Source organism: Sceloporus occidentalis, unplaced genomic scaffold, assembly GCF_023333645.1.
Source record: "Sceloporus occidentalis isolate IW3139 unplaced genomic scaffold, rSceOcc1.0.p SCAF_157, whole genome shotgun sequence".
In the NCBI taxonomy this organism is placed as follows: domain Eukaryota; kingdom Metazoa; phylum Chordata; class Lepidosauria; order Squamata; family Phrynosomatidae; genus Sceloporus; species Sceloporus occidentalis.
In genome coordinates this window covers 480,831-501,746 of record NW_028317137.1, presented here as the reverse complement: position 1 = coordinate 501,746, position 20,916 = coordinate 480,831, and the positions used below count along the sequence as shown (strand labels likewise).

Below are 20,916 nucleotides of genomic sequence, written 5' to 3'. Positions count from 1 at the left end.
CGGGACGGCTCCAGAGTCTGATCCCTATAGGCAGGTGTCGTGATATTGGCCTTTCTTTGGAGTACATCAGGCCATCCCTATGGGTGTCAAACCGACGTATGACCCGCATTCTGTTTCCTTATCAGCAAAAGACACCTTCATTACACAACAACCACAATGACTCACAGGGAGGAAAAAATCCTTTAAAACCCACACGTTTCTAGTGCTGGACGCCCCTTGTGCATGCACAGCATAGATTATGTTATATCTGCTGGCGTTGAGAATATATCACGCACCATGTAATAATAAGAGCTGTTTATATTGTTTGTACGCGTAATATTCAGGGGTGTCCGGCAAGTACAAAGCTGAATACTTTATGGCCCATGGTTACACTGATGTTCTTTTTCCAATTAAGTGCTCATTTTACATTTTTTTATATTATTTGTTATATAGTTTCTGCAGGAAATATGATTATTGGGCAGGTGCCAAAAGTATCCATGACAAAATTAACTCCAACAGGGTTGTAAAGGTGTAGTGGGGTCTCCCTTCTACTGGCGAGTCCAGTCCTGGTCCTGTCGCTTTAAAGCCAGCGGCTGATAAAATGACATATGTGTGGCGGCACGCTGGGTTCTTATCGTTCAGGCCAGTATTTCTTGTAGGGTAACAGAAAAGTCTGTTCTATGTCACCCCATGCTGGGTTATGATGTCATCAGCAACTAAAAGGTTTTTAATAGTATATATATATCTATATATAAATATAAATATATATCTCAGAGGTTATATTTAACAACCTGAGAGCTGGCCGAGGCATTTTAGAACGCTATGACGTCTGGAAGACCTGCCTCCGTGACATTTTTACGGCTCCCTGCATGCCTGAGTAGTGCGCAAGCTGTAAGCCGTAGGACATGACATCATTGTTTTAATAAGTTCTCCTCTGTTAAAAAAAGGAATTTTAATGCTCCCCGGCTGCTTGTATCACAAACCTAGGTCACGGAGCCCGTCAGAACCTGAAATGTCCATCTTCACAGTTCTAGACAGTTTCTCCACCTGCGTTGTTGCTGGAACATGCTGTCTCTATAGTCCCGTGGACTGCGTCAGTTGATGTTGTGAAAGTTGTGTCTGGCGGTTGATGTTGTGATGGTTATTAAACCTTTTATCAGTGTTCCATAAATGGGTTTTATTACGTCCACCTCAACTATTTCAATCTGTTGCGTTGCGATGTGCGGACGGAATGATATTGGCTCTCTGTAGCAGCACCTTTAACTCCTCCTTCATTAAGGGTATATTCCCTAAAAACAGGACCATATTTGTCATTTTTTAACATATTCGTGTTACAACCATGATAACCTTTACATTTTTACTGTACCTCACGTTATATACACACCACTGGATACAAGTTTGGGCTGTTTTCTCAGAGAGCAAGGCCATTGGAACACAGGAGTGATGGGACTGATGGGAGTGATAAAGGGCCATTGGAACCCAGGAGTGATGGGAGTGATAAAGGGCCTCTGTCCGCCTATGAAGAGATTCCATTAAAAATCATAGTTTTCCAGCTACAATAGTCATTTACAGCATTAACCCCTTCTGCGCTGGATTTCTGATCTATTTCATGCTATTTTAATGGACATTTGCGTTTCTTTCGAAATTTGTAGGAGACCCCAAGCTTTTGAACCGTAGTGTACATTGTTTTTTTTTAAGTGTAAACACTCTATGCATTACATGGTATAACGGCAAGAATAGAAAAAGAAGAAAAAAAAAGTGTTTTCTGAATAAAATACGAGGGGCGGCTAAATGGGGAACAAATAGGGAATACGTGGAATCTTATTTCATCAAATTAACGTGGAAAAGCTGCTTAAAGAAAACAGATCCTTTTGGGCAAACCTTATGGGACTTTTCTTGACTTTTACACCCATCCAAAATTAAACAAGTACCGTCCTACTACCTGTACTAATCTCTGCATAATCGTATTTATTAATAAACAGCGCGGTATTAATAATCCTATTTATTAATCAATAAATAAAAACAGCGCAAGTAAACACCTCGCCGGCAGTTCAGAAAAAGCATACGTTGTTGCTAGGCAACCCATGGGATGATGCCGAGAAATCTCTTTTACTGAGTTAATAACGGCAAGAATCGCTTTTTTGGCCACAAAAACCATTAAAGCAATACTTTATATTGGGGACACCGTTAGGATGAGAAATGGTTGTGTGCGTTGTGTGGAACGAATAAAGTTATTGAAGGTGTCACTTCAGCGCCACGTATTTTTTTCAGTTGTACCCCTCCCGAGTGTCCCTGTTTCAGACCTGATCTCTTTTTCCTCCCCTGATGCCCCTATTTTCTAGGTGCCCAGAATGTTTGCGGGGTATGAGGGTCTCACAGGGTTCTTAAAGGCCCCGAATATGTATAGAAAGGCAATAGCAGGAAATGTGGCATTAAATTACTTAAAAGGAAACTCCATCCATCGTTTGAACTTTAATGCATATGATGGCTATGTGGTCCCATATGCAGCCAATCATCAGACCACGGAGGAGGGCAGCTGCAGTAGCAGGGCTGCAGCTTCTGCATATTAAAGTAATGGGAAAGTACGTTAATATCCATGTTTTTTTACTGGGGCTCTCAGGGACATTATCCCATTAACTAATGCCTGTTAATAGGTCTCAAAATCACATAAAACCTCCTCCCCTCCTAGCGGCGGCTCTAACCATACACCCCCCCAACGACAAAAGCGTACCTATGAGGTCATCTGAAATTCTAGTTAATGCTGTGAACTAGTGTGTTGTTCAGCGCTTTGGCTCTCAAAGGGTTAAATTATTCTGTTTTTACCCCCTCCAACTGCGCGACCGTGACAGCCGGGTCCGTCACCCTGAGATCTGGAGATTGGTGTGAAAACCCTGAGATTCAGGGTCAGCCCCCGGCAGTTATATGAATGCATCACATAATAATGCTTTATTTCGTCAGGACGGCGACTACGCGGCCGTTCAAAAGTTTGGGGTCACTCAGCTGTAACGTAATCGCAAAAAGGGTTTCTAACCATCAATGAGGCTTTTAAACTTAAACTCAGATCAGCGAACACAACGTGCCATTGGAACACAGGAGTGATGGGAGTGATTAACCCCATCTGCGCTGGATTTCTGATCCGTTTCATGTTATTTAAATGGACAAAATCTGCTTTTTTTATATACTAGATTGGAACATTATGTTCAGTTATATCCTCGGACCGTCAGCCGCCCTCCGGCATCAGCCCTCCAGAGCCCTTTTCTGGTTTATAAAATGTATTTACAAACATAGAAGTTGATGGCAGATAAGAACCATTCGGCGCGTCTGGTCTGCCTGTTTTTTCTGTAAGGAATGCAAATCAGTCGTTGGTCTGGTCTTAGATTCAGGAGCCGGATGTCTATCCCGTGCATGTTTAATACCCTCACTGTATTACCCTCTACCACTTCTGCTGGGAGGCCATTCCATTTAGAAATTCTTTACAGTAAGGGTAATAAATAGAATTCACCTGCAAAAGATGCTTTTAAAAATGGTAAAATCGGGACATACCCGGCTATAAATAATCGAATAACCATTAATATTTTAGAGGTTCTTGATCCAAGGAGAAATCTGATTGACTTTTTCCCCCTAAGTCCAAAAATAGCTTTATAGCTTTTTTTTCGCCTTCTTTTGGGTCGGGAAAGACAGGTGGAACGATTGAACTTGATGAACTTAGGTCTCCTTTGTTACATAAGAACAATTCATCCCAGCGCCTGGCGTCCGGCCCCCGTACTAACTTGATCACTTTGCCACATTTAGCCCCAGTGGACGGGGTGTAGCGTCCGCTCCGCGTTCCCATCCGCAGACCCAAATAAACACGCTTTCGTCCAAAACTATTTATTTACGTCTTTGAAAAGCTTCTTAAATCTCTAAAAAAAAACACAAAACCTCTGCCGTCTCGAAGGCCCAACCCAATTGAGCTTCTGTTTGGCCTGCCCTGTATAATGTATAGTTTAATCAGTGAGATGTCTTCAGTCTCATTACTCACGGAATTATACATTATACAGGGCCAGCTCAGCCCTTAATGCTGGAAAAACCTGCCAGTGGTGGCCCTTCGTAATGTATAATAAACGAGGAAGCTGAAGCACAACTCTCCTGTCGACTGTCTCTTTAGTGAATAACCCCAATGTCATAATAGAATGCTACGGTGATTGGCCATGTATGTAAATGACGTGTAATCTCATTCCGTGTGCGCTCACGCAGGCAGATTGATCGTAGATACCCAGCAGACCAGCCCCGCTTGGGTTCTGCTGCCACCTGACTTATCGTTCCACGACAGGGGTCTTAGCTGGGGCTGTTTAGAGGGGTATTTTGTGTTATGAGCAGTCTCTTCCTCTGCGTGTCTCAAGGTCCATAAACACCACGTCTCTTCCTATGTCCAACGAGATCTTTTCTTCTGGTCTGTCTTCTCTAATGCGGTGAGGTCTCGCTCTCCTCGGTGGTGTCTCTCTCTCTGTTCTCATTACACGTCTCTCAGGGTACTATGGTGGTCCTCGTGGGTGAAGGCTCCGGGGAGCTGATGATGGAGGCCGGTTTGGTGGGATTGCCCCAGGCTCTGCAGACCAGAGACTTCATCTTCCTGAAGACAGAGCCTCGGAAAATGATGAAGATCCAGGGGTCCACGATGGGGTTAAAGGCACTGAACCTGAAGGCAAGCAGGTCTGCGCTCTCGTTCTCATCCTTGTAGACGGCGCCAAGGAAACCCCGGAGCTGCGGTATAAAGAGGGACACGTTAGGTTCTTTCCGGGGGAAGGAGATACAGGGCGCACGGCGAACGCCTGTCCCACCAAATGAGAGCGGGGTCATGGCCGTCATTCGCCATTGCGTGGGATTATTATTTATTGTTTTATATAGCGCCTTCATGTTCCGTAGCGCTGTACAATGGGTAATCAGGAAAAGTAGCATTTAACGTAACAATTCGACTAACATAAACAGGCGGTAAGGAGGGCCCTGCTCACAAGAGCTTACAATCTAGAGGATTAGGTTCCATGCCTGCTCGCTGATGTCCCTCTGGCCTGAAGCTCTCATTTCCATTGGAAGACAGTGGAATTACACCAACAAACTCAAGTCACGGAAGAAAAGGATTGCAAGCTCTCCAACGTTCGTTCCAAACGTCTACGGACAGTCACCAAAACGAGCGTCCTCCGCCCGGAGGGGTGAGATGCTCTGCAGAGGGAGGACGCTCTTGGTTGCGAGACAATCTTTTTGGAGCGTATTCTGAGATATCACGTTACTGCCGGTCTTGGTTTATTAGGTGATGGATGATGTGAATGGAGATATAACGTGTTTGTGAAAAGAAGCAGCTACAGACATACACGGCCCACCACGTCTCTCCCCCGGCGCCCACTACGTCTCTCCCCCGGCGCCCACCACGTCTCTCCCCGGCGCTCTCCTCCACCGAGACACGCAGATCCCACTCCTCCTTTTTATTGTAAATTCTGTACAGTCTCAGGGATTGGCTCTGACAATAACCTGACACGTTTCTTTCAGAGCAGACCAAGTTCTTCAGGACTGCTCACTGTCTCATACCTGCACACACACACACACTCTAACACGCGCGCGCACTCTAACACACACGCACACTCTGACACACACACTCTAACACACACACTATCACGCACGCGTACTCTAACACACACTCTAACACACGCGCACTCTAACACACACACTTTCCTGTCACCGTCACAGCTTTTGTGTGTGTATTAAAATGACCTACAGATTATCATAATCAGTTCAATTTGGTGATATTTTGTTTTATTAATAATAGTACTAATTATCATTATTATTATTTTTATTATTATTATTATTGTTATTTACAAAGTTTTAAACTAAATCTAATATTTATATGAAAAGAATCATATCTAATTTCAGAGCTCATACATGTTCTGTCCTGATGTGCTCTCCATTGTCCCCCCACCCTTCAATCAATAAATGATTTAGTGTAGAAAGCCATAAAATGTAGGAAATTGCAGAAGTTGTAGCGAGTGAGATTGATACGTATAAGATACAAAAAACCGACACAGCAGATTTCAAGTTACCAAATCTTTCAGTACTTCAGATGTCTTTAGATGAAGAAGAGACCTCTGAGGTTCTGAAAGCTTCTGCTCGTCCGATCTTTTTCTGTGTTGTTTAGATGTTGGCGGATGTCTTGTGACTGTCTGCTCTGGTTTATGAGGTGATGTATGATGAGTCTCCCGGGGGGGCTTTTGCACGCTGTGCGGTCCACACAGTTCCAGCCTCCCTCGTTATTGGTAATTAGGGTAGATACGTAGATTAGGCTCCCAGCAGGGGTGGCGCTTAAAGCAGATGAAATGAATTTACATGTGCCTGGGGTAATAAGCCTGTCCTGGTTTTGGATTGATGGGAGGCGCTGGCCTCGCTCCCCGAGCAGCGCATGTACATATAAGGCCAGACTCCCTCAAGGTGGCAGCCTCCTCCTTACCTTCACGGATCCCACCATGCCTAGGGGTGCCGGGTTCATTTCCTGGATACCTCAATGACAACCTGTACCCCCCAACAACCTTCCTTAACAGCCTCCAAACATCCATGTACCCAGCCGCCACCGCACTATACAGCGCCAGCCACTCACTTGTACTAACACACGCACATTCTGCTTCACACGCACACTCTAGCACGACACACCTGACCGGTAACGCACTCCACCAGTCCCGGCGTCTCCATTCGTTCCTCCCAGTCCCGTTTAATACCAGCTCCATAACATTTACACCGTGACACCAGCTGGGCCACCCCAACTGGTTACTCACCCCCCACCTACTTCTAGATTGTAAGCTCCTTTGAGCAGGGCCGCTATTACCTTGTGTTTCCATCTAAATTGTTATGTGATGCATTCATGTCCTTTTTACTCACTGTACAGCTCTGCGGAATATGATGGCGCCATATAAATAAATAAATAATAATCCACAGCAACCATTCAGCACCCAAGACTCATTCATCCTATTCACGGGTCTGCGCATGTGACTGCGGGTACTCGGTCTTTAAATGAGAGTATCCAAGAGGCTTGCTGCCCCCCCCAACCGAGGCGTCCGTCAGGGCGATGGGGCCAGTAAATTCTGACTCCGTTCTGCCTGATCACCCCACACTGCCCCAGCCGTAATCACACGGAGTGCCGGCCTCCCCCGGCCCTCACTCCAGTCCTTTCTGCCCCTTGCACAGGGTGCAGGACTCCCTCACACGTAATGCCAGCCTTATAGAAACATGGAATTTACCGGCAGATCGGCCCCATTCGGCCCCCGTCTAGTCGCCCGTTTCTCCTGCTGTAGAGACACAAACCTTAATCAGTCGTTGGTCTCGTCTTAGATTCAGGAGCCATATGTCTATCCCATGCATGTTTAAATCCCCTCACTGTATTACCTTCTACCACTTCTGCTGGGAGGCTGTTCCATTTATCTACCACCCTCTCAGTAAAGTAAAACGTCCTTACATTCCATCAAGTGCCTCTCACTTGAATGTTTGAAATAGAGTCCTTTTAAGTATTTAAATGTGTCTCTCTTCTCCTCCCCCAAGCCGGACATATTGAGATCTCTAAGTCTTTCCTGATCATTCAGCGATTTATTTGCCCTTCTCAGAAGGTCAGTACACATCGCCCGTCAGCACGCCCGTCACCTTACAGTGCTGTCCTTCCTATAAGTCACACGCGGTGAGCGTCCTAACATACAGACACCGTACGGTCCGGCTCCTAAAATCCACCGTCTCTCTCCACCAAGCACCCGACGAAAGGCTGACCTCCCTGCAAACCACATCAGTCTCTTTCCACAATAACACCCGGACAGGATAAGAGCGATCCTGACGCAAAGCGACCGCTGGAATGTTGAGACCAAATAATTAATATAACATCATAAGAAGCAGACGGCTTTCCCGATATAACCAGGACTGCGGAGGATTCCGTCACGCGCTCATTCTGTATTCATTCTTATTAATTAATGATTGATTAGCAATCAGTGACTGATCAGCGGCCGCTAATCGTTAATTTAACACAAACCGTCCCTAAATACCCCTAAGTACTCCCAGTGCCGACATCCTTCTCTCTTCCCCAAGCTGTTAACTTCCCTCTACACTCCGAGTCCGCACGCCTCATTCTCACTTAGTAAAGTAGAGCTGGAAGCTGAATGCCAACTTCTGCCAGGGGCAAGTAAAGTACCCCCAGGGTGTGTGATGGGCATTTCATAGACACGTTGCCTATCCCCGACATCGCTATCCTACATTGCCAGCCCTCAGTTATTCAGAATTACACTCCATTAGTCCCAACTCCCCCTCACACTCACAGTGCGAGTGTATATTCATCTCACCACCTGCTCAGCACACTGGAAAAGCCACCCATATCCCACCGAACCCTCGCGCCCTATTCACGGAGACCTCATACCTCCTCTTACACCACCAGCGCTCCCCACCTTGCCCAACAGCGCATAAAACTTACGGTTAGGGGTACGGAGCACACCATGAAGATGACGGTCATTAGCGTCAGGAGGATAAGATGCTCCAGCTCTTCCTCTCCGGCCCCCAGGAGCCAACCTCGAGCGCCCCCCCTCCGCAGCGACCCTCTCCGAGCCCGCTGTCCTTTCCTCATGCGGCACAGGCTGACAGTCACTGAGATATTACACACCAGAATGGCGAGGATGAGGAGCCCCGTCAAGCTGGCATAGAGCAGGGAGAAGGCCAGGGTTCCTCGATTGCCATCGCCATTTGGTATGGCCATCCTGATGAAGCACCAAGTCCCCGGGCAATACTGTTTGTGCTCACCGACTCCCACCACAGGCAGAATGCAGAGTAGCGTGACCAGGATGTAGACAGAGGGCAAGGCTGCCCGGGCCAGGCTCTGGCCACCACCATGCTGGGCATATAGGTACGGGTGGCTGATTGCCAGGCACCTCTCTAGAGCCATGAAGAAGAGGATCATCATGGAGGCCAGGTTGAAGAACGTCATCGCGAACGCGAAGAGATGGCAAAGTGAGTCGGATCCCAAGGCTATGAGAGAGGCTTGCTGGGCGTAGGACACGAAGACGATGGGACTCAAGATGCAAGTGCCCAGGAGGTCGGTGACTGCCAGGCCGGTGACCAGGATACAAAACGGGGAGGCTCGGGCTCTTCTTTCCCTCCGGTGAACCCCTAAGACCCCCAATGCCAAGAGGTTGCCCACCACTCCTGCGGCGAACATCAGAGTGCTGACCACGGGATTCCCGTTCTCGTGTACACGCGTGGCATTCTCGCACGAAGGGAACATGTTGCTTGAGAAAGATGATGGGGTGTCACCACGGGATCACAGATGGTGGCAGCATCTGTCCTCTTCTCCGTGATCACCCCTCTTCTGTTGAGCACAGCCTCTCCTTCTCCCTCCCTCTCCCTTTTTTCACTCTCCCCTTTAACCCCCTGGGTCCACACCCCTCAACAGTCTTTAAAAGTTCTTGTTCGGTGTCTCGGGTCGCACTCTTCCTCTTTCTGAACGTCTCTCCTTCACGTGTCTCTGGTTTCTCTTTTCAGTTCTTCTCATTCAGAATCTCCGAGTGTGTAATTCTCGTCCTCCTCTCCAATCCCTGTCTGCGTTTTTCTCTCTCCCTTTTCCCGGGTACACTTTTCTCTCCCTCTCTCGCTTGCACTTGACTCTCTCTCTCTCTCTTGCTCTGACTGTGATCTGCGAGTCCTCAGACCTACGGAGAAGTGTGAGTGCGGAGGGAGGAGGAGAGTGTTTCAGGCAGAACATGAGATTAGACAACGAAACGCAGAGAGGAGGAAAAGACTGCAGAGCGACGGAAAAGAGCAAAAAAAGACATCGACAGAGAGAATAAAACCACCGAGCAGGGAAACTTCTCTCGTATTCACTAAAGTATAAGTACGAGTGTGCGAGGTCTAGTGACACACGTGTGTGACGGGAAGCTGATGGTGAAAAGTGATTGTGTGACAGGGAATGTGACAGAGCGAGTGTGCGTGCCGGCGTGCCGGTGTGCAGCGTGTGGTTGTGTGATGGTGATCTGTCTCATTTCCCTCGCCTCTCGAGCGGAGGAGCGTTAGATGTCAGCACTTTTTTTTTAAGCATTCGCCTTCAACAAGCCAAATCATCATAAAATATGCAGTTTTTTGTTTTTAAGGTTAAAATTGCGGTTATCTATAAAAAAAATTATTCTGGTACAATTTTTGAAATGATTTTATCACCGTAGCAACCAATGGACAATTCCTGCCGTTCGAAATATAGAAATTGACAGCAGATCAGACCCGGGTCAGACCTTAATTAATCGTTGGTCTCGTCATAGATTCAGGAGCCGTATCCCTGCCCCGTGCATGTTTAATACCCTCACTGTATTACCCTCTACCACCTCTGCTTAGAGAATTAGCGCGCCGCCATGTTTTGTTAGACGATAACTCCCACAATGCTCAGCCAGCATGAGACGGCAGGAGGATATTGACCTGATTGTCGGTTGATCCATTCGCGTCTGCACAGCGCCTGACACACATTGTGCAGATTCCGGGGCCGGTGACGCGAGCAACAGAGAGATGAGGAGCAGATACACAGTGTTTAGAGAGCGGCCCAGACAGGAGACATTATCATCTGTCTATGTGTGTGCGTGTATATGTGTGTGTATATATGTGTGTGTGTGTATCAGTGTGTGTGTATATGTATATATATGTGTGTGTGTGTGAGTGTATATGTGTGTGTGTATATATGTGTGTGTGTATCAGTGTATGTGTGTGTATATATGTGTGTGTGTATCAGTGTGTGTGTATATATATATATATGTATATATATATATATATATATATGTTTGAGTGTGTGTATACAGAAGACACAGGGTGCTGTATCGCTCTCTGTAATGCTCTCTGTAGCGCACTCTGTAACGCTCTCTGTAGCGCTCTCTTTAATGCTCTCTGTCGCGCTCTCTCTTTAACGCCCTCTTAGGTTTCATGGACCTGGGATGGAAGCAGGTGAAGTTACTGCTGCCACCTGATGAGTTCTGAGTGCCTACGCCTACCAAGTGTCTCTCTTCAGGAAGGCTAGTCCCCTTTTGTCTCTGTTTAGTTGGTCTCCTTCTTCTAGAATAATACTCATGACTTCACCTGTCACCGGGCTCGGGTCCTTCGTCATGAAGGCAGTGAATGACTATTTGTTTAGAGCCCTAATCAGTACCCACTGTTTTTTCTTCAAATGTATGTTTTTAATTTGACTTTCTTCCTTTCTGGAAATTAAATTCTAAAGCAAACATTTTTGAAGTTTTTTTGAAGTCGCTTTTCTTTTTTTGAAACTTTGTTTTCTTCCTTTAAGGAAATGAATTTATAAAAAAAAACCCGTATAATCCGGCTGAATTGATTTGTTATTTCCTCGGCCCATTTAAGAAATAGAACTAGTTTAATATTGTTTCAATACATCCAGAATATCCCTCTATAGAAGCCCCTCTCTCCTCCCCTGATGCCCCCTTCTCCTCCCCTGATGCCCCTCTCTCCTCCCCTAATGCCCCTCTTTTCTAAGGGCTCGGAATGTCTGCTGGGTATCTCAGTGTTCTACACTGCATTAGCCCCACGAGGGGTGTGGTTGGCCATGCAGTGGGTGGGGCACTGATAATGGCATTGAAGTGGAATTGGGCGGGGAGTGGGAGTGGCTTAACACTGCTGCTCCGGGGTATGAGCAGAGAGACCCGGAGACCCGGGGAAGCAGCACTTTACCCGGAGCCTCCGAGTTAAACCTCCGCCGTTAAATTGTCACACCTGGGAACCCTCCGGGTTTGGCCCACAAAACTTTGCCCATATCCCCTTTTAAATGGGGGTGTTAGCCGCGATGTTAGCGGGGGGCCAACCGGCGTCAGTGGCCGTGTCCCGCAGGGGTAGGCTCCAGGTAGCCCAAGTTCCCAGGAATGAAATGGTCACCGGATTCTGAAGTATTGTTCATTCTGCGTATAAACTCCAGATTTAATTACAAACTCTTGTGGCTTTTGTGAAGACCTGAGTTGATAATGAAGTTTTTTTATTCCGTTCAGTAAATGGAGCTTCTCATCCCCAACATTCCCGTTATCAGTAAATGTACTTAGTAACTGAGCACTCTCTGAAGCCTTTCAAACGTATTAAATTCCACGAGGACTCTTTTCTGTACTTACTGCCTGTCGGCGCACCCGGGCCATGCATTAGCGGCCATAAATTGTGCAGTAATCGCTATTAACCTAATGAGTGATCGGGGAGGCTAAGTACATAGAAGATGATTGGTTCTCTTAATGGCAACCATAGAAAAAATTCAGATGGAGCTCACATGGCTTTCATTATGAGAACTCATTTAAAATGAAGTAAAGTGTGCCGAGGTTATAAAAAGGCTGATATGAAACTGGGAGCAAACTGGTCTGAATGTAAACATGCGTGGGATCGGCGTCCGGCTCCTGAATCTAAGATGAGACCGACGACTGATTAAGGTTTAAGTCTCTACAGCAGGAGAAATGGGCGACTAGACGGGGGCCGGATGGGTCACATTCTTTATTTCTATGTAACGCCACGTGTTTGCTTTTGAGGCTCTGGGGCATTTGGCTCTGCCCTTTTCCTGCCTATTTATGGCTGCCCCGCCCCCCACAGGCAGGCAGCTATCTCCCCGCCCATGAGGAGCACCAAGAGTGAGAATCCTGGAGGTCCATCTCTGAGAAGCCACCTGTCTTGCCCATCCACCGATCTGATTTCCCCTTTACAGCAGAGAGGCTGCGGTTACAGAAAGTTCATCACTGAATTTCCTAAAAACTTACTGTGTAAGATTTAAATAAAAATGTATGTATTTATATTTTGCTTGCCGTGCTGATTTTCACCAGGGTTACACCAGGTCAACAACCTAGCTCCTTAGATACGTTTGCAGAAGTGACAAGTGGGCAATCAGCTGCTTTACCAGTAATAGCTGAGAAGAGTCCTCAACTGGACAGAATATTCCTGATATCTATCCAGTGCCCCAGTTCTCAGAACATTTGGCCGGTGCCCATGGGCAGTCTCAACGTAAATCCAATGCCACACAAATGTCTCTGTCCCAGAAATAATTCCTTAACCACGTAACATCATTTAGATGATGTGTAATTTCTCAGGGAATGCTTAATTGTCGTGTGACACAAAAGTAGTCTTTGATTGCACTAGGGTTGTTGCACTAGAACCTGGAAATTATTTAAATAATTAACCCTTGAGATGAGAAAATATCATAGAATGTGATGACATATAAGATCCAATCAGTCCCTGGTCTCATGTTAGATTCAGGAGTCATATGCCTTATTAGCCTCTACCACCTGTGATGGGAGGCTGTTCCATTTATCTACCATCCTCTCAGTAAAGTAAAAGGATCTGCTTAAGTTTAGCGCTGTGGAATCTGATGGCGCTATATAAAATAATAATAATTGTCTAACTCTAGAATGTTCGAGAATGTTCTGAAGTACCTTCAGAAGTAATGTTCCCAGCCTCAAAAAATAAATAAATTTGGATGAATTCTCGGCACACGGGAAACGGCCAGGTGCTAATCTTAGCAGGACTTACTATACAAACTTAGCCTTTCTGGTGATCTGATAGCCGTCCAGCACACAGCATGTGCGATTAACCCCACACTTACACTTACAGTGAAACTTTTCTCGGCGCTGTGAGAATTCCTATTGATTTGATATTTCGGCCAATGGTTTTTTTTTATTGCTATGGCAACCAATGGCAAGCTAGTCTTTATTGCGCAGAACGTCGCTGTCCCCGGACATAACTCTATTACTCTCCGGGTCTTATCGCTGGGAATAAACACACAACCCACATCTACACACCTTATAAACACACAGTTATCTGCTAGCACCACAGGGGTGTGGTTATCCATCGGACACGTCACAACCATCTGCACACAAACTACTGTGTGATGTACAGGCGCATGCCTAGGGGCCCCCGGGGGCCGTAATGCTGGAAAAAATCCTTTAACCTGTCCTGGTAAGGTTTATCCTGTAATCCATGAAGCATTTTAGTAGCCCTTCTCTGAACTTTCTCCAACATTTCTATATCCTTTGGGAGATCCAGTCTCCACTAATGTACACAATACTCCAGGTGAGGTCTCAGCAGTCCTCTGTATACAACGGCATAAGCACTTCCCTCTATCTACTGCTAAAATAAATCCTCAGAAATAATTACCCCTAAATCCCTTTCCTCGCACGTCGACATTAGGACAGTGTCAAATATTCTATACTCTGCTCTTGGGTTTTAATGCCCCAGATGCATTACTTTGCATTTATCTACGTTAAACCTCAGTTCCCACAGCCATTTCTCCAGTTTACTGAAATCATTTGCCATTTGGCTTCTTCCTCCAGGAACATCAACCCAGCTGGAAATCTTTGTGTCCTCCTGCAATATCACTAATAAAAATATTAAAGACAGGCTTCTTTTCTCCTGTTCTTGCCTTTGGTGAACGTGTATTGGACAGGACGGGCGAGGAACCTGTTTGGTCGCCGTATTATTGGGCCGTTTTGTGGCTTTCTTCCGAGCCGATGGATGCCGACCGTTCCCTGCCTGTTATATTATAACTATAAGAGCAGCCTGACACCGGCATGTTGTCCTGTGCGTTTCGCCTATAGGGCAGTGGGCGCTTTGCTGTAAATTATTTAAAAGTCAGACACATTATATTTGAACTTGTTCTCTGAGCATTAACTGGAGCGATGATGTATTAGCCGGTCATTCTATATACGAAGCCTACGTGACCAACTCTAAAAGCAGCCTCCGTTACGCCTTGTAAGCACGCGCATGGACAGGAACCGGAGCAAGGTGAGTGGGGTATCAGCATCATTTTAGAAGTATGCCCTTCAGAACAAACACGAGCAACGACCTTGCCTTTCTAGAACAGCATAACCCTACCTGGATGGTGTTCCAGCTGCACTCTCATTAATGAAAATATAAGAAACATTTAGGGGTGATAGGAAGGGTTAATAAAGTGAATAACCTGCAATAACCAGAGACATCAGGGCGAATTAATTGGGGAAAATGCTTGTCACTTATTGGCAAGTATTATAATAGATAGATGCGTTATGATACACAAAGAGCAGACACACACGCTAACACATAAACATTCTAGGACTGGAAGTATACACAGGTGTTTGTGCGTGTTTATAAACACAAACGGAGCACAACATCCTGTATACTCACAAACCCGACCACAACAACACACACGGACCGTGTATTAGAGGAGAGATGAGAGCGGCTTCTGCTTTGCAATTTACCCCCCCACATTCTTCTCACACTGACCTATTTAATTTACAACCATCTTAGATCATTTTGATCTATACCATATCATACACTGCTGCGAATGCCTGGCTGGTGATGTGTTCTCTTTAGTATTGATTCAGACATAATAAAGGGAGAATGATACTCTCCAAAGTTTCTAAAAGCGCCACCATAATATTATACAGACTATATATATATATATATATATATACCGTATCATAATAATGTCTAGATTATCCACTTCCAACTGATCTTGTTATATTTTATTACAGATAATAGATATAATTACCCTCATAAATACTGTATATTAATATTAATATTGTTTTTGTTTATTTACAGTAATACATAATATTAATATTTAATATTGTTTTTGTTTATTTTATTTTGCTGGTCTTAACACAAAGGCAGATACAGATTAACACGTCAAGCTCTCTTTCTATACGATGCTGACATTTCATTTTCATTCAATATCAAGTACTTCCCAATTCCATTACCTTTGTAGGATGTGGCGGCTGTAGTTTTTCTGTTGAAATTTAAGAGAAAATTCAAACCAAAAATACAACTTTGAGGACTGAACTATTCCTGATAGCTTCTTTATTATCTCTGAATCACCCACTTCCTGCAGATCTAATATATTTTGCAAAAAAATAGATAAAATCTCGCTCAGTTTTTTTTACAACTCTATATCTTTATCAGTAATCTGCAGGAGGTAATCAGTTACAAAACACAAAACAAAGTTTATGTATTGGAATATAAAATACAGATTTTGAGAGAGTGACGGATCCACTTTAATTTTGCTAGTTTTAGCAAATTTTGTGGACAATTGTAAGATAGTTCACGAAATATTAAACATATATATATATATATATATGTATATATATATATGTATCTAATGTGTGTGCAGAGAGGTTCCTTCTGACCTCTATCCCTAACGTTCTAAGTAATTTGACCTTTGCGGTTGATCTTTCAGTTTCCGAATTGGCTTCACTCAAAACCATATCCTTCCCTTAGCTTTGAGTCACGTAACTGTTCATAAATATCACTGCAAACAAACCGATACCTTTGCAACAAATGTGCGTATCTCTGCCAAATAATTAAAATAGATATATTTTATATATATATATATATATATATGGTATTTTATACATATATATATATGTATATAGTGCATCTCTACAAAAATATAAACCACGCCAACACTATTTTAATGTTAAATGCACATTGCAGTCTCTTTTGCAAGGACTCTACAGCATTTGACTGCATGTAAATCGGCACAGGCATTCTTGAGTTATTGCATTTAGAAACAGAGACGTCTGTCTCATTTAGCTCCTCCCCTAGCCGCCTCTACTGTAAACAGGAAGCATTCGTCAGTACACTTCCTGCACATGCTCAGTAACACGCAAAGCCTAGTTAAGAGAAGTAAATCGTTAACTAGACAACCATAATAATTAGAGAGGCCCCAAAAAAGGTTTACTGAAACTGGACATATATTTTTAATAAATAATTAGTAAAGAAATTAATTAAATAAACTAAATATTTATATTTATTTTTTTTTACTAATTAATCATTAAAAATTATGTGCATTTTTTGTCTATATACTTTATTTCTTTTTATATATATATTGACTTTTTTTTAGTATATTTATAGCCTATCTGTCTGATGTCTGGTAAGGATCTGAAGCTGCTCCGGGGTCCGGTGGGAGTCCTTTTACATACCTGGGGAGACAAGGAAGAGGCTTGATGGATCCCCAGCTCAGCCGGCGGATCTCCTGATCTCCTGTTAGCCTTTAATAAGCTAGAAACGGCAACTGGCCGTATATATGACTGTCAGGTTTGTTAATTGCCAGAGATGGAAAATGGAGAAGGGGGGACTCCTGACCTTTCATTCCTGCGCTTTGTCAAATCACTTAATGTGTCCGAGAATTTATGCGAAAGGTTGCCATTTGTTTGGATCGCTCTGCCTATCTGCCCCGCTATATTCGGTATTTATAGCGCGTCCAATCTGTATTTATAACATATTTCCATATTGATACGTACGTGAGCCATCGCAGAGCATACGTTCAAGTACAAGAACAAGAGGGCCGAATAAACCAAATATATTCTCAGCATCAATTTCCCCTTTGGAGTAAAAGTTCCCTGAGATAAATGGTAGAGAAGCCCGGGCATCGCGCATATACATTGATATATCTCCTATACACGCGTGTGCGGATAGCTATAAGGCCGTGGTTAACATCACGGGAGCGGATTTGGGAATGTGACAGGCCAGATATTAGAGGAATGCTAAACATTGCGCCGCGCACTCTCCTGTTCCGGTCGCACAGTCCTGCTATCTCACTATAGCCTCTCGCACAAACATTTGGTCTTGCCACCATTCCTGGGCTGAACTTCAGTCCGATACGCGGCGGTAGAAATGCCGGGTCAGAGCGCGGCTCTTTGCTGAGAATGCGAGGAATTTTATATAACCCTCCTCTACACAACATATTATAGGAGCAGGAGATACGGCCCAGCCGGGGCCGGCCCAAGACGCTGCGCTGCCTGGGTGCAAGAATGAAATGCTGACCCCTCCAAAGACAAAATCACGCCCAGACACGCACAAACCTAGACACACACAAACCCAGACACATACACACAAACCTAGACAGACACACAAACCCAAACGCACAAAACTAGACAGACACACATACCCAGACACACACACACACACACATACTCAGGTATACACAAACCCAGACACAAACACACATACCCAGACACACACATACCCAGACACACACACATACCCAGATACACACATACCCAGACACACACACATACCCAGACACACACATACCCAGATACACACATACCCAGACACACACACACATACCCAGATACACACATACCCAGACATACACACACACACACATACCCAGATACACACAAACCCAGACACACACATACCCAGATACACACAAACCCAGACACACACACATACCCAGACACACACACATACCCAGATACACATATACCCAGACACACACATACCCAGACACACACACACATACCCAGATACACACATACCCAGACACACACACATACTCAAATACACACATACCCAGACACACACACACATACCCAGATACACACATACCCAGACATACACACCCAGACACACACACACATACCCAGATACACACATACCCAGACACACACACACATACCCAGATACACACAAACCCAGACACACACACACACATACCCAGACACACACACACATACCCAGAGACACACACACATACCCAGATACACACATACCCAGACATACACACACACACACATACCCAGATACACACAAACCCAGACACACACACACACATACCCAGATACACACAAACCCAGACACACACACATACCCAGACACACACACACATACCCAGATACACATATACCCAGACACACACATACCCAGACACACACACACATACCCAGATACACACATACCCAGACATACACACCCAGACACACACACACACATACCCAGATACACACATACCCAGACACACACACACATACCCAGATACACACATACCCAGACATACACACCCAGACACACACACACATACCCAGATACACACATACCCAGACACACACACACATACCCAGATACACACAAACCCAGACACACACACACACATACCCAGACACACACACACATACCCAGAGACACACACACATACCCAGATACACACAAACCCAGACACACATACCCAGACAGACATACAAACTTACACAACCCAACAGACGCATGCAAAAACCCAGACAGGCATACGTATACACACATACCCAGACAGACCCACAAACATACCCAGAATGACACACACTATTTGAAATCTCTAGTTGCTATTATTAAAGGGACAGTTTAATGTCTCGTAATGCTTATTAAAATACTTTTTTTGAGTATTTATTGGAAAAGTTTAAAAAGAAGAACCCATCTTAGGTAGAAGCTGCAGCTCCCTGCCTCCTCTGTGGTCTGACGACATTCACCTGAAGCAGCCAATCAGTGGCAGGACAGAGATGTCCCAGTGAAGTCAGTGGGAGAGCTTCCCATGCATGTTATGGGGTCTCTGGAGACCCTCTGTGGCATTTGCAGAGCCAGACCTGGAGCGGTAAGTATGTAACATGCTAGGAGATACTTGGCTGAACACGTCTACTGCACGCAAGATACACATGGGGGAATTCTGTAGAACCCCCCCATGCATTTGCAAGGGAGGACACCACAGAAATGTAATGGGACCATATACATTAAAGTGCTTACGATGGCTGGCGTGTTTAAGGGGTAGGGGTTTTAGGAAGTTGCCCTGCACCCGTAGGTTTAACGGTTTAATTATAGTTTTAGGTAAACAGATTTGCTGAATAAAGAAGGTTCTCTGACTCAGTCCAGCGATTCAGCGGCGAGGCTCTGTGAGCCATTAATCCCGCTGTATAAACACCCCTGCCATGTAACATTATCTTACCATATATGATACTAATAGCCAAACACAGTGTGACGGAGGGGTAACGTTATACATTAACACATCCACGTGTTTACACAACCCCACAAACACGCTAATTACACTAGTGGTCCCAGTTTGTTACCTTACCAGGTGTCTACAATAACACACGTATATAACATACACATACATTATACATCTGTTACCGACAGGGGCTTATACTAATATATATATATATATATATATATATATATATATATATATATATATATATATATACTATATATTACACCATGCACAGGGCGGTATCAGAGGGCAGGGGTCACTAAATGCCCCTTTAATGTATTTTCAATGATGAGCTCTGCTACTTTATTTTAAAATGCAAATTATATATATGTATTTATTTTTAATTTTTAAACAAGAATTCTTATTAAACCAGCTCCTAATATTATGTGATGCACTACTTGTTATGTCCCATTGTACAACACTGCAGAATATGACAGTGCTACATAAATAATTAATAGTAATAATAAAATAATTATAATAATAATAATAATAACAAATCTTGGTATATTAGTCTCTGGGAAGCCTCATCTTACATCATGCAGTTAAAAAGCAAATGTAGCAATGGTTTCCATGGTAACATGTCTCTTTAATGATGGAGGCTGGCCCAAATCAATAGAATCATTGTCTCTGTACATATTCCTAGCAGCCGAAAGGAAACAAACATTAAGAAAGAGTGTGAAATTATTAATTTTTTTTAGAACTAAGATTTCCTACATGGTAATGGACAGTTTGGGGCGTTTATCTTAGATGCTCTACTGCACATTATGATGATGCTATATAAAACAATAAATAATAATAATAATAGTTCAAAGAAATACAATTTTGCTAACGTCCCAGCAAGGGATATGGAACTTTTTTTCTTGCAGTTCCATATGTGACCATAGAGGGAGCCTGAGAGTAAAGTTCTACTGAGCATGTGCAAGTGTGTACGTAAGAATGCTTCCTGCTTCCGGTAGAGGCAGCTGTGGGAGGGGTTAAATCAGACGGAAGCCTCGTTTGGATGGACTCCAGTATGCATTTAATATGAATATTGGACTGGGGGGGGTATAATTAGTATATGAGGCATAACAAAATTGCTTGTGGCCTTCAAAACGATATTATGACTCCTTGTTGCCTTTGACCAGCCGCTCCCCAGTTTCACTCCATTCTGGACAGTGAGTGGAGGGATCTAGAGA

General features: G+C 44.3%; 1 protein-coding gene across 1 annotated transcript; it reads right to left on the bottom strand.

Moving 5' to 3' along the window:
* Positions 1–4,485: 4,485 nt before the first annotated feature.
* LOC149280216 (prostacyclin receptor-like) lies at positions 4,486–9,250 on the bottom strand. The gene is made up of 2 exons (XM_089500591.1): positions 8,447–9,250; positions 4,486–4,722 (listed from the first exon to the last, which is right to left on the bottom strand). The coding sequence occupies exons 1-2, from the start codon at positions 9,248–9,250 to the stop codon at positions 4,486–4,488; spliced, it is 1,041 nt and encodes a 346-aa protein (XP_089356717.1).
* Between the last annotated feature and the right edge of the window lie 11,666 nt (positions 9,251–20,916).

Bases quoted from the DNA above. Each gene is read 5' to 3' on its own strand.
- LOC149280216 (XM_089500591.1), bottom strand. From the start codon at position 9,250: ATGTTCCCTTCGTGCGAGAATGCCACGCGTGTACACGAGAACGGGAAT. The intron at 4,723-8,446 runs GTAAGTTTTATG...TTTATACCGCAG, and splicing joins TGTGCTCCGTACCCCTAACC to CTCCGGGGTTTCCTTGGCGC.